At 46.2% G+C, this 14,450-nt stretch overlaps 1 protein-coding gene across 1 annotated transcript in view; it reads right to left on the minus strand.

Moving 5' to 3' along the window:
• Positions 1 to 14,450, minus strand: part of LOC147731271 (transient receptor potential cation channel subfamily M member 8-like) — a 416,422-nt gene that overhangs the window by 155,766 nt on the left and 246,206 nt on the right. The window contains exons 14-16 of the mRNA XM_086954174.1: positions 11,080 to 11,198; positions 10,028 to 10,306; positions 8,876 to 8,977 (exon numbers count right to left, since the gene is read on the minus strand). Of these exons, the coding sequence (XP_086810300.1) occupies positions 8,876 to 8,977; positions 10,028 to 10,306; positions 11,080 to 11,198 (500 nt within the window). The remainder of the gene's footprint in view (positions 1 to 8,875; positions 8,978 to 10,027; positions 10,307 to 11,079; positions 11,199 to 14,450) is intronic.

The raw sequence follows: 14,450 nt of genomic DNA on the forward strand, positions 1-14,450 counted from the left end.
CAAATTATGATTCGGTACTGCCTGAAGTCCCGAATTATAAACAAATGAATAAGTGGGACTATCACAAAAAGGAAGATAGATTAGCAAAATTCTTTCTTCCTTGGGATACATTAGATACTTCATATGCACGCCGAAACAATCTGACTTGCAAAGTGTCAGAGGTTGAGAAGAAATTTATTGGACAGGTAGATGACCGGTACAGAAGGCAGAAGATTCTAAAAATGTCAGGACAGTGGAAAACAGATTGGACCGAAGAAGAAAAAGCACACAAGAAGAAGGGTAGCAATGGTCCAATAGCTTTAGATAGAACGCAGAAAGGAAAGTTATGTTTAACTCGAAGCAAGACATATTATGAGAGTGTATTTGTAGGTGAAGTTAGTTGTGAACATGCTTTTCGGTTGGAGTATTATACGAAAGATTTCATGAAAGGGATGCAAGCAATTCCTAATGTATATTTTGTATGTGGAAGAAATGCCTATGTAAAATTGCCTGACAATTGGTATGGTTCGTGTTATTTGGCAATTGTCTTCCCCAAAATATATCATGCAAAGGATTTAGAGATCATAGAAGGAAAGGCTTCGACAAGAGCGAAAAGGGAAGTAGGAGATGCTGAAGTAGTTGGAGACATATTTGGAGCAATGTTTCCTCTTTTAGGTTTGATACTTAATGATGTTAAGATCAGGAGACTAGCTACAGTTGTGGATAGATTGTCTGCTAGTACTGCAAGGTCATTGATGCTAGTAGAAGGAGAGATGCAGTCGATTAGGGCAATGGTTCTTCAGAACCGTCTTGCTTTAGATGTTCTGCTAGCGAAAGAGGGCGGAGTTTGCAAGGCTTTGAAGGTCCAGGAATGTTGTACTTATATTCCAGACAATTCAAAACCACTTGAAAATGTTATACAGAACATTACAGAGATACATCAAGAAATCGAAGATTTAACAAAAGTAAATGCTTGGGAGAAAGTAGGTCATGGAATGGGAAAGGTTGGAAATTGGTTTGCCAATCTTGGTAAAAGCGTTATTTGGTACATATTGAAACCTGTTTTAATAATATTGATTTGCATAATCACATTGTTGGGTTTAGTGAGACTGTACAAATGGTATAGGTCAAACCGGTTACAAAGGTCCACGAGAGAGCAAGAAAGGAGATTAGCTGCTTTACAAGATCAACAGTATAAAAGTTTGAGAGATCTCGAAACGATAAAAAGGGGGAACCTTGTAACTAGTTCTGTGTAAAGTGACATTCAAATTGAAATTAGTGATGACCCCTAGAGGTCATCAAAGGGGGGAACTGAGAGAGCGCAATTTGAATGAAAAGTATATCCGTACCATATTTACAAGCCTATCGCATAAAGTTAGAAGTTGTAACGTGAAATAGCACTTGTAGCGTAAAGTTAGCCGATGTAACTTAAGAAATAGGAAAAGTATTCGTACGTATTCTAGAATGTGCATTAGAATTAGAAAGGCCCATATACATAGGTTGGGCTAATATAGAAATGTGTAAATGCTTAAAGAACAGTAGGACGTGCTAAACAGAGTTCATATACGTATGTAATTATTAAACGGAGAAAGCGGTGAAATGTAAAGCAAAGAAATGTGCAGACTATATAGCACTGTGTAAGAAACGAGAGTATAACGTTGTATTTTATGTAACATGAATTTGCTTATAATCAATGATTTGCTAATTCGATTATATATATATATATGTGTGTTAAAAGTCATACCGTGTAGAAGAGTTTGTAGGAGTTTTAGCATGATGTGGTCATGTGTGATTTTAACCTAACGGACCAAGGGTTCGCAAGAGTGTAGTCCACTGCATATAATTTAGTGGCCTCTCAGGAAGAGGGGGATAGCTTTGATCTGTACGTGCGAGCCAAGAGCCAAAGGTCTTGTTAAATTAAAGTGACAATGCTGGACGAAGTTTATGGCCTAAGTAAGATAAGGGACGCTTGGAATTTGGGGTCTTGTTTCTAAGTGTCTGTTCACAGGACCAAACGAGGTTATAATCACAACGGTAATGAATGGAGTTCTGTTGAGGTGATAGACTTTGCTCTGAAAGTGTCAACTGGAATGTCATGAGGTTACCAGCACGATGACGAAGATGGCGCCTAAGAAGCAAGGTCAACTTAACAGACGACGCGAAGAGAAGAAGCTATGGAAAAACCCAGAATGAGATCACGTGAAATGTGTACGTGGTGGGCGTCTCAAAGGGGCGTTCCACCCATACTGTGATTTTGTATTTAGGGACAGCACCCCGGGGAGAGGAGAGAAAGAGCAGATGGCCTGAGCGCAGAACAGAAGGCAGAGAAGAGGAAAGGGAGCAGTAGGCCGAGGACCCTTATAGAGCGGATGGGTAGGCAGAAAGGGTACTGCTTCTCGACATAGAATTCCATCAGAGACTAAGAAAGTTTGAACTTCTTTGGAAGTCAAACTGCTGACACCTTTTTAGGTAAAGAACTTGCGAAGTAGGGATGTCACTTAGCATAGAGTAGGGACAGATTTAACTTGTTTTTTCTTTTTTGCAGATGACGCAACAGATCCACTTTGTGTCTATGCTATTCAATTTGTTGATTCTGGAATTGGTTTTAATTGTTTTCTTTTGTAGACTGAGATTCTTTAGGGAATTTATGTTCCTTTTAGTTCCTGTATACTTGTTGAATCTTATCCTGAGAGGATTGTATATGCAATTGACATTGATTTTATATTAAACTTTTAAACTTTATCAGTCGTAAGTGGTTCTTCAGAGTTGCGTCAGTTTATGGGGTTGATTTAACTTATGCGGGGTTTGCCTTTTACTCAATGACAGTCAATAATCGATCCAAAATTGGATGAATGAGATAGGTATCTAGGTAATCAGAAACGATATCAAAATCTCATTCCCCGCACCTGCATGGCTCTTTCCGGGAATAAACCTACTTCTCCACAGTACACGACTCCTTTTCAAGGCTAGACTACATTTTTGTTCCAAGGGGGTTAGCACACAGGATATTGTCGGTGACTTTTCTGCCCAGAGCCTTGTCGGATCACTCGCCCGTAGCCCTCACATTCCGGATCGGCCCGGGATGGCAGACAGTTAGGTGGCGAATGTCGGGGTGGTAATTGCAGAAGGAGGAGTACAGGGATCCCTTGACTAAGGAGATAGATAATTACCTGGCAGCTAATATGGGGTCCATGGAATCTCCAGCGGCTCTTTGGGAGGCATTGAAACCCTCGCTACGGGGAGTAGATATTTCTTGGTGTGTGGTGGCGCGGAGGGAGCGGCAGCAGGACTTGGTGCGTCGGGAGGTAGACATAGAGGCGCTGGAATGCAGGGGTCGGGAGGCGGATGGAGGCCCGGCTAGAAGACAGCTAGTGCTGGCTCAGCAGCAATATACCACAATACTGATGGATGAGGCATGCCAGGCTTGGCTTGCAACGCATAGAAGGGTCTATCAATGGGGGGATAAGTCAAGCAAGATGCTCCATCACTTGTGCCAAGGCACCCTGCATGCCCAGTCTTTGCCCCGGGTCCTTGACCCGGTGGGAGCGCCTATTCTTGAACCCCCAGCAATTGCAGAGAGCTTTGTGGCGTATTATGAGGACCTATACGCGCCCAAAGAATGTCTCGCAGCAGAGGCTATTAAAAAGATTATTGATGATTCTCCTCCTAGGACCATCTTGGGTGAAGTGCGGGAGCAACTGCATAGGCCCCTGTCGGACGACGAGTTGGAGAACTGAGTCCGGGAAGGCTCCAGGTCCAAATGGCTTTCCCAGTGAGTTTTTTAAACTTTTTTTTGTGCCGCTGGCCCCTCATTTTCGGCCGGTGGTGGAGGAGGCACATGAGAGTGGCTTGCTTCCCCCGGACTGAAGACACGCGGAGGTGGTAGTGTTTCTCAAGCCGGGCAGACCTCCTGAGCAGCATATGTCATACCGTCCCATTTCCCTTCTCAATGTAGAAGCTAAAGTTTTGGCCAAGACTTTGGCCAACCGGCTTAAGCCACATATTACAGAATTGATCCACCCGGATCAGGCCGGGTTCATGCCTCAGAGGGCGACCCGTCATAATATTAGACGCACACATGTTGCGATATCGGCCTGGGGGAAACGGGGGGAGCCGGCAGCACTACTGTTAGCGGACATGGATAGGGCCTTTGATTCCCTGAGCTGGGTGTACCTGTTCGCTCTGCTGCGGCGGCTTAATCTTGGCCCGCGTTCTCTGGCTTATCTGCAGCTGTTGTACACTGACCTTACAGCGTAGGTACGGGTAGGGGGGGCGATTTCTCGCTCCTTTCTGATCCAGCGGGACATGCGCCAGGGCTGCCCCCTCTCCCCCTACCTTTTTGCGCTCGCTATGGAGTCGCCTGTGACTTGGTTGCACATTGATGCCCAGCTTCGGGGATTTAGATGGGCGTCGGGTCTTACCGATAAGATAGCACTCTACGCGGATGATGTCCTGTTCTTTCTCACTGATTTAGATAGGTCGGGCCGCGGTTATTACGTATTCTGCAGATTTTTGGTGAAACCTCTGGGCTTTACATGAATCCGGGTAAGTCCACGCTGTGGGTTCTGGGGGGTGCACCTGCAGACGTCTCGAGTTAAGATGGAGCCACAACATCAATCAACTCCGTAACACAGTCACCCTTGCACCATGGCACAAGGGTTGCCTGCGTTGGTGCATGGCAGCCATTATGCGCCATCGTAGGGGAAAAATACAGGGGTGCTTAATCCTGAGCCCCTTCCGGCAGTTTAACACCACTGTTGCGTCATTTACTTGACTTACTTGCTACCTGAATCTTGCACCACGTTCCGACCTATTTACAAAGTAAAGCATCTTGGCATATGTGTGACCTTGTGATCCCTGTGCCACATTATACCTGTGTCAGGTATGATGTATGTAGGATGGGTGTTCCCACGCACCAAAGCCTTGTAGGATTGGAGCAGTGAACTCTCTGAGATTTCACTGCAACAATTCTAGGACGAGGGTGCCACAGAGAGTGGTGTTCGGGTTGATCCAGATCTTGAAGTTAAGGTGATCCATAGTCGTCGTTGGGTCATTAGAGTGCGTGGTCAGTCGGCGTGTGCTTTTGTAGACAATGGCAATGCTTCCACCTGGACAGTCGGGTAGTCCTTGCGGGGGATTTTGTAGCCGTCAGAGATGGCAATGGTGAAGAGCAGAGGTTGGTCTAGGTTTTCGGGAAGAAGGCAATGTCTGAAGAGGTGGCATCAAGGAGGTCTCAGATTTCAGTGATGTATTTGTGGAGGGACCACATGCTGAGGAGGATGCAGTTGGGCTGGTTGGGTGCGCTGTTGGTTGGCTGGGCGGCTAGAGGCTCTGGTGTGCTAATGTGGCAGGAGGAGTGTTTGTAGTTTTGGCAGGTGCAGGGTCCAAGGGTATTCTTCGGTGATGCTAGAGGGCAGGTAGCGTGGTGTCCAGGGTTGAGGGCGAGGAGGGTGCTGGCGTCGTAGCAGTGGAGTGTCCACGAGGTAGGGTCCCTGGTGCAAGGTGCGGTACACGGGCAGACAGACACAGACGGGCTTGCCTTCAGTGCACCAGTAGCACACCGGCTGCGCATGGCCACACATCGTCTGCCATTAAGTGCTGCAGGGGGGAATGGCATGCTGGGAGGCCAGAAACATGGGAAAGGACACTGGAGGGGGTGGGGGGGGGGATTGCGGCAGCAATGTGGGGGAGGATAGGCAAAAAAGCACAGGAAAAACAAAGGCACACAAAGCAAAGGTAAAAAAAAGATTAAGGTAGAAAAGCAACGTAGAATAGCAGAAAGATGAACAGGAACATCAGAAAAGAGGGTCAGGAAGGCAGTCAATCTGTAGAGCAGTGACGCCCTACAACTTGACCGCCAGGGATGAGGCACAGGCTGGGACCTGGGGGTGGAGGAGGGACTCAAACACCCTACCTCCAGGTCAGAGGAACCAGCAGCAGCAGATGGGGACAGCAGCAGCAGCAACCAGATGGTGCTGCACTGTGAGAAGAGGAAGTCCACTAAGGGTTAGTCCCCCGTACACCCAAAAGCAAACTAACAGGGGGCAAGGAAAGGCAGTACCACCTGGTTGCCTCTTCCGATCTAACAATGGTGACCAGATTTGTGTTTCCCAGCAAGTAACGGCGGATCAAGCTGCAAACCCAAGGGCCTGGGCAAGAACCTGCCCCCATCCCCCTGGCACCCACTGCCTCCAATGGCCGATCTCAGCGACTTGAGCCAGTTAGTGGAGTCCCCCACACCACTGTCACCAATGGCCAATCTCAGCGACTTGAGCCAGTTAGTGGAGTCCCCCACACCACTGCCACCAATGGCCAATCTCAGCGACTTGAGCCAGTTAGTGGAGTCCCCCCCCATTCTTGTGCGGTGCCCTCAGTAATGTAGTTCAGCCGCAGCACAGGAATTGCTCAGCACATGGTGTGCGTCACCCACAGGCGCTAGGCCTGGGCCCGACTAGCCCCCAGGCCTCCTCAGCTATGTGTTCCACCTTCTCCTCACCTGGACATTGACACCGAGGCTCAATGCACTGCACTCTCTCCAAATCTGTGACTTAGCCAGCAGGAGCCTCAACATGGTGGGATTTCACAAGCCTGAGTACAGCAGTCGCTGCCAAGTCTGCTGGGGAAACCCCGATGAAGGTGATGCAACAGTGCCCCATTAGGCGTGAAGTTACAGTGCTCCCAAAACACAAGTTTGGCGCAGCTCATGGGCCTCACCCTCCATAGCGTCCGGCCAGCGCAACATCCTCCGGGCTGTGATGCAGAGAGGCGCAGCCCACCATTGGTAATCGCCTCCGTGCAGACCTCCCTACGTTGGTGCGCAGGAGCGCCTCTACCATTCACAGCTCCAAGGTACAAGAGGTAGTCTTCTCACACAGGCCAGCAACGTTTCTCCATGCAACCTGCTAGACTTCACCACCAGGTAAAGGCAATCGCCGATGCCTCAATGTCTACCTCCACAGCCCAGCCACTCCACAGCACCTCTACCTCCCACTCCAGGTCTCAGGCGCAGGCCCAACAAGGCCTCCGGGCCTCGGGACTGTCCTCACTTTCAAAGTTTTGGTTGCCATGGTGTTGCAAGAAGGGAGCTATGAAAAGTGATGCATCACTGGTTTTTCCCAGTGAAGCACCTCGTTTCATAACTGTAGCCCTGAATCTGCATTTCCTCTTCCCCTGGTACTCTGGCTGGTCATCCTGGCTGTTGGGGGGCTTGAAGGGGTTGTGGATCTGTGCTGCACTTGGCCCTGGCTGCTCCATCCTGCATTTCATTGTCAGTGGCGGCTTGCATTGGGAGTGAGGCGGGGGAGGGGCAGGGTGGGGGTAGTGAAGTCGGACATACGACGGCCACGAGTAAAGTAAGAAATAAATAAATAAAACTATTTACCTTGCGCTCGCTGCATCGCCAACTCGGCGATGCAGCAAACGCAAGCTAAATAGTTTTATTTATTTATTTCTTACTTTACTCGTGGCCGTCGTATTTCTGACTCCACAATGCCCCACCATGCCCCAACTCTGCCCTACCACAGCACTCCCACTGGGAGCCACGACTGTCCATTGGTTTTATTTCCTATTTTTCATAGGAGGTGGACATATAGGCTATTTTGCCTCTATGGGCAAAAAAGTCACATTGGGTTGACTAACGTGAGTTTGTGTGCCACTAATGGGCCTTTCGTCACTTTTCTCTTGCTAATGTCAAAATGTGTTTCACCTTGACGCTAGTGTCAGCGGCAGTTTTCACTGTGGCTAGCTGTTGCTATCGCCATGTAGCGACGTATTGTAAGCACATCGCTAACAGGGCGATGGTTTTTGATGGTAGGCCGCGTTAAAAAAACTGACGCTACAGTAGATAGCTGCAGTTCTTGTACATATACCCCCAAGAGTCTAGTCATGTCAAGACACCATGGCGGATGTGTACAACTGAAGTGGTGGAGTGAGGCGTTAGCCTGTCATGGCTTAATGCCTCACTCCGTCACTTCAGAAATGCAAGGCTGCACCATATTTACAACAATATGGTGCAGCCTTGAGTTTCCCCAGCGCTGGCGCTACATTTAGCAGTGTAGCGCCAACGCAGGCACCCTTGCTCCAAAGTGTAAGGGTGTCTGCTTGCACAGGAAAGATTGTTTATGTACAAGAATATCCACTTCCTGTACATAAACAATCTTGAAAGGCAATTTTGTCACTTCTATGTGAGCTGCTTAATGCAGCACACATGGAAGTCACAAAATGTAATTTTGTTTAAAGATTGCTTATGTGCAGGAAGAGGGACCTTCCTGTACATAAAAAATAACAGGCTTCTTGCCTTTTCCATGTGTGCTGCACAAGGCAGCACACATGGAAAAAGCAAAAACAAGGAGAAATATAGCATTTCTCCTCTTTTCACCAACGTAAAACCAGGTTTTCACTGGTCTTAATTATGGCGCAACCTCCTATTTACGCTGCCCTTGTAATTAGGGGGCAGCATCAAAATCAATAGGTGTTGCAGTGGAACGCCCACCGCAACACCCACTGCCACCCCTTTCACACTAAGCAGAGCTTGAAAGGGGGCCTTATTTACAAGGTAGCGTTAAGCCACGTTAAGTGGCTTAACATTGCCTTGTAAATAACGAGAAGCCCCTGTCACAAAAAGTGACTTTCCAGTGGAGATAGGGGCTTGTACATATGCTCCCAAGAGTGAGGGAAGCATTTAATTGCTTCAGATATTAACCTAAACTTGCTATAAGGGAGCACTTAATGCTTGGTCAAACAGAGGGGGAGTTATAAACTGCCCAGCAGAACAAAACATGCAGCCATCTATCCAACGAATAATTTCTAATGTATTGGTGTCTGTAAGTTGTCATGTAACCCATTGTCTCCTTAGTATCTAAAATAACAGAGGGTTATGCAGGATAGAACCTTATACCTTCTCCCAGATGACGCTTGACAAATCTCCCATGTTCTGCAGAACTGCCCAAGTAAACAGTGCATGCATCCGGTGCCTGGAGATTGGGGATTTGTCTTTTTCCTAAATAAAAAAACACAGGTGAAAAACAGGGCAAATCACTGCATGATATGGTAAAACATTTGAGAAATGTTAAAGTGGAAATAAATTTGCAGCAAGAAGAACAAAGATGGACCCATCACATACACAGGAAAAGATTTAGAACGGTGCTATTTCTTTTATCAGCAGCGCTATTTTTCATGGAAATTCAGAGGGAAGAGTATGTAGGGAGTTCTAAATGGCCGATTACGAGGCTAACCATCTTTGACCGTGAGACTCGCGGTGGCAGAGCGGTGACGGTCTTGCGGCCGCCCTATTCAGAGACGGCTATTGGGACCAACCACCGCTGCGCCGCCGCTGTGGCCTGTGCAGATACGAGCAGTGGAGTTGTGGGGACGTGTTGGGGGGGTTCGACGGACGATGATTCCCTCATCATCGTCTGTCTAAATCCCTCCCACCAGAACCCTTTCCTGTACGGGCCGCAGCTGCTGCGCCGGCTGTGCCAGGGAACCACCGTTCCCTGGCTGTGGCGCAGCGGACATGGCCATCCAATATGCAAGGCTGGACCATTATAGTCCTCCAAGCATATTTTGAGTTTCCCCATCGCCACAATTATCATGGCAGGCTCACTGCCATGAAAAGGCTGGCAGTGCAGAAACAACGCTGCCATTGGGATGCATTCAGAGGGGCACAACATGTGCCCCCCGGTTTCCATGCACCCCAAGTTCCAGCACGGCATGGACTTCACAGTTCATGCCATTCTGAAACTTCTTTTGCGTTCCCATTGCAGTGCCTGCTTTCAGGGCACCACCATGGGAACAGCAAAACAAAAGCCCGCCAGACACAAGCTATACTCGTAATCTGGCAGGCAGACCATGCACGGCTTTGGCGGTGATGTGCTAGCGCAAAGCAGGCACAGGGCCGCCAAAGTCTTATTCTGGCCCTAAGTAACTTGTGCCATGTTCAGACTACTTCCCCACACCAGAATTAACCCAGTAAATATGTCACTAATTTATGCAGTAAATTCATAATATTGACCACACCTGAAGGTGAGCTGTCTCATTGGTTACTTACATTGATCTGCACTGTTGTCCCATCCTGATTCTTCTTTCTGTTCTTCTGAAAGCTGGAGACCATTTTCCAAATGAACCTAAGTAGAGGGTCTTTGTGGGAATTCTTGGCATTTTTGAGGTTTTGATAGGCTAGGGAGCTGAAGTTCTCAGAGAAGAGCTCTGTCAGCACTTCATTGCTTAGGAACTTCTTCAAGTTTAATCCATTCTCCAGGAAGAGGCGGATGAATTGTGGGCGGTCCTTCACCAGGGCCCAGAACATAGCATCGTCCAAGTCAACAGACTGAGGAGAAAGAACGCACAGGGCTTTATTAGAGGCACAAGAGAGCTGCACTTCAAAAGAAAGGGTGTGCTGGACTGGCCTTGAGAAAGCCTGACTGAATCTCAAAGCAGTGGATTTATTGTAGTGAATTAATTCACTAATATTGCTCTGTTTGAATTATCCATAGGCCAACATGATAGACACCTCAAAGGCGTGGCTTAGGGGACTGTGTCTTGTAGCTCTTGTATTTAATGTTCAACTCTTGCTAGTTACATGTTAACACATGCTATGTGAGACCGCTTTTGTGATAATTTGTTGAAAACATGCAACCATTGACCAGCTAATAGTCACTCATAGACCTATGTGAAAGTTCTGATAAACTGATGTACTTTTAAGTGGTTCCTGAATTTCTCGCTAAATGTGTGAATGTTTTGCCATTTCACCCAACATGAAATTGAGAGTGATTTCTGCCTGCGGGAGACTGGTTAGAGTAGAAAATGTCTCACTAGAGACAGTTTATCCACAAACAAGACACTTTCTCTCCCAACCAGTATCTTGCGTGACTTCTGTATGTGAGGTATACGATTGAGATTTTTTTTTAACTTGAGATACAGGTGAAATGTGTTTTGCGTTAATATGCATACTTTTGAGAAAATTGCCAGTTTTTCATGAAAATAAATCTGCACACCCCTTAGTCAATAGGAGTAGTGAGTGCTTTCTCTGATGGTTGAAATACCTCCTCACTGTGGTGGTTTTGCCATAAGCTCTCAATTTATAGTAAGTATGTTCCTTACCTCCCAGTTTCTGTCGTTGGTGAAGATCTCATCGCTAGCCAGGCTCAGCTGGTCCCACTCCAGGAGTAGTTTCAGCTGGGCGCTCCAGTTCTCCTTGTACTGCTCGTTAGTAGTGAATGCTGCAGAGCAGACACAAGAGGTTTCAGAAACAGTCTGCAAATGCCACAGAAAGTACCAAACCTCTATTGCTGCCATACCTGATCTATGACTACTGATTTAAAGGCCCGCATACCTACTGCTGGGAATCAGTGAGCAAGACCTATGAAGCAAAGTGGACCCAACAAGCACAGGACAACCATTGTGTATTGCTGTGTTGTAAAAAGTTTTGACTTTTATTTTTTTTTGGGGTTATTGGCTGGGAAAGGGGTGGGTAACCTGATGACAAAGTGTAAGCTAATACTTATGGAACTAACCACCAATCAAGAGACCTCATCAATAAACTGGTTGGCAACCAATCACAAAGGTTACGTTGTTGTTATTGAATGTTAAGGGATTAAACTCTGAACCAAAGAACAAATAAAATGTAGGTTATTTAAGTGTGTGAAAGGTCTTCAAGTGTTTATTTACAGAAGATTACCTTTCTATAAAGGGACATACATCTATTTAATGACAAAATACAAACATTGCATCAGAAGTGTCTAAACAAGTGGCACGGTCATATCCTAACATAAAGATACTCTCTTCTACAAGATTAATTTGAAACGGGATGTCAGAGAGAGAAGATCGATTCTCCTCAAGATTGTCTGCAGGAAAAATAGGTTACCATATGAGTAAGATATATAATGACCTCAAACAAGAAGGGTTTCTCCAACATATGTTAGACTTTATTGAGGACTTTATTGGAGACTCTGCTGAGGACTAACTAATATGACTGGGAAACTTCAACAAAGTATGAAGTGTAATGCGGGAAAAGCACCTAAAAACAAATATCAGATGGGTGGAGGAATAACTAAATCTGGAGCATGAGGGTTCTTCTACAAAACTTGCTTGAGGTATGTACGGACAGAAATGTACCCTTACTTGAAAGATTTCTCATTCAAAAGATAGGAGGACTCTGAAGACACATATGTAATGACTACCTTGATGGAAGTTGCTCTGAACTAGAAGTTGAAAATTTTATTATTTATTATTTGAATTTGAAGGGCGCAAACAAGGGTTTCCCGGCGCCAGAATGGGCTTTGTGCTGAGAAAAGCAGGGCATATAGATGAGATTCATGTTCAGTTGTTGAGTCAATATACATTGTAATGGTCCACTTATCAATTATTAATGTACTTTGCTGTTAGACTTGGAACCCTTAGATGCATTAGTTAATAATGAGATAATTTTCCAACAAATGCCATAACCTAAAGCCCTCTACCTGAGCACTCCCTGATGTGTGGTAGGGTAAACAGCCATTACAACGCAGCTTTTACACCGCATACCATTACATCACAAGCATTACAACACATGCGATTTAACAATGCGTAGCCATTACTACGCATGTTATTACATCGCATGCGCTTTTACAACGCATGCGATGTAATGGCGATCCACCTTGTTGTGAGTAAACTGATGCTCTTCCATTTCCTCACAATGACGTGCATCATGCACCGCCCCTCAGCCGACGTGAAGCAGGAACCAGGGAGTGGAACCACGAGAAGAGCGAGGTAAGGCAGATTGAGCCTGGGGTGGGGGTAGTGTTTTAGGGTTTGGGGAAGTGTTGTTGTGTTTGTGTAGTGTAGGGTAGTGTTTTAGGGTTTAGGGTACTGTCAGGGGTCGTGCAGAGTAGTGTTTGAGTGTAGGTCTGGACTGGGGGTCGGAGGAGGGTCGTGCTGGAGGTATTGTTTTAGGGTTTTGGCTGTGTGTGTGTGTATGTGTGTGTAGTGCAGCTTAGTGTTTGAGGGTTTAGGGTAGTGTTGGGGGTTGTTCAGGGTGGTGTTTAAGTGTAGGGAGCAGACTGGGGTTTGGTGTAGGGTCGTGCTGGAGGTAGTGTTTTAGGGTTTAGGGTAGTGCTGTAGTGAGTGTGTAGTGCAAGGTAGTGTTTTAGGGGTTAGGGTAGTGTCAGGGGAGTTGTGCAGGGTAGTGTTAATGTAGGGAGAATACTGGGGGTGAGGGAGGGGTACTAAATTAGGGTTTAGGGCAGGGCAGGGTAGTGTCACTTACATTTCATACTTTTACCATGAGTATAGCTTTACCACGCATGCCTTTGCATTGTAATGGTATGCGTGGTAAAAGCATATGTGTGGTAAAAGTATGCGATGTAATGGCATGTCGTAATTGCAACGCGTAGTAATACCCGAGTTGTAATGGCACGTGTGGTATTAGTACACATTGTAATGAGTCATATTCGTCTGGTACGAGCATCACTGTAACACAGAAGAGATTGCAGGGTCAGGGGGAGAAACTTTAAGATAGTTAATCGTTGATAGCTCTGCAAATAGCTAATCCTTAATGTGAGATGTTAATAGAAAGGAAGAGATGCTTAGAGGGCTTGAGTGTAGGGTGAGGTCATGGTCCAATAGCACACCCTTATGCACTTTGCATGCTGTGTCTGGGCATAGAACATGCTCTCTTTCTTCTGGAGGTAGCTTGTTAAGGGCATAGCCAAAGAGCAAACACATCATATCCAGGATACATTGCGAAGACATCTGGATGTAGGGAATGCCTTCAGGTCATATCCTTTACAGAGTGCCCACTGGGTATGACAGAAGGCATTTGATGCCCATTGGAGCCACAGACAGACCTTTTGAATGGGTATGGCCTCAAATTTGGGCACCTGACTGAGACCTGTCATGTTGCAGCTCTTTTGTAGTGACTGCTCGGGAGGCTGCTCCATACAGGTAGGGTGTAGTCTTTCCCTTTCACAACTGATGAACAGGTTTATTCCTCTAAACAATTAATATAGGGGTTGTGTTAAGAATTGGTTGACCCATTTGTCTTGATGAATGCCACTCACCATTCGGACCACTTTCGAGGGGGAAAACAAGTTGGCATAACATTGAGACCCCGCACTGAACAGCTCTCTAGACATTTTTGTTTTTAGGGAGCGAGAAATAAGGTCATTCAATCACCTTTACATACATTTCTAATTCTAGTGTTCCATGCCCTTCTGGACACCGCATAGCAGTTGGACACACCACTCATTCCTTCAGTTGAAGAAATACTGAGGAAGCTCACTGTGTGTAACTTCATGTCAACAGCGTGAAGGAGGGGCCCGATGATTTATTTATTTTATTTTATTTATTTATTTGAAAGGTTTTATATAGCGCTGGCTAGACCCGAAGGTATCAGAGCGCTTCACAATAGTTTCAGACCATAGTTGCAGGTTACATCATTACAAGATTATACAGTTTCAGAGCATAGTTACATAGTTCCATATTAGGTCGAGAAA

Source organism: Lissotriton vulgaris, chromosome 2_1, assembly GCF_964263255.1.
Source record: "Lissotriton vulgaris chromosome 2_1, aLisVul1.2, whole genome shotgun sequence".
In the NCBI taxonomy this organism is placed as follows: Eukaryota; Metazoa; Chordata; class Amphibia; order Caudata; family Salamandridae; genus Lissotriton; species Lissotriton vulgaris.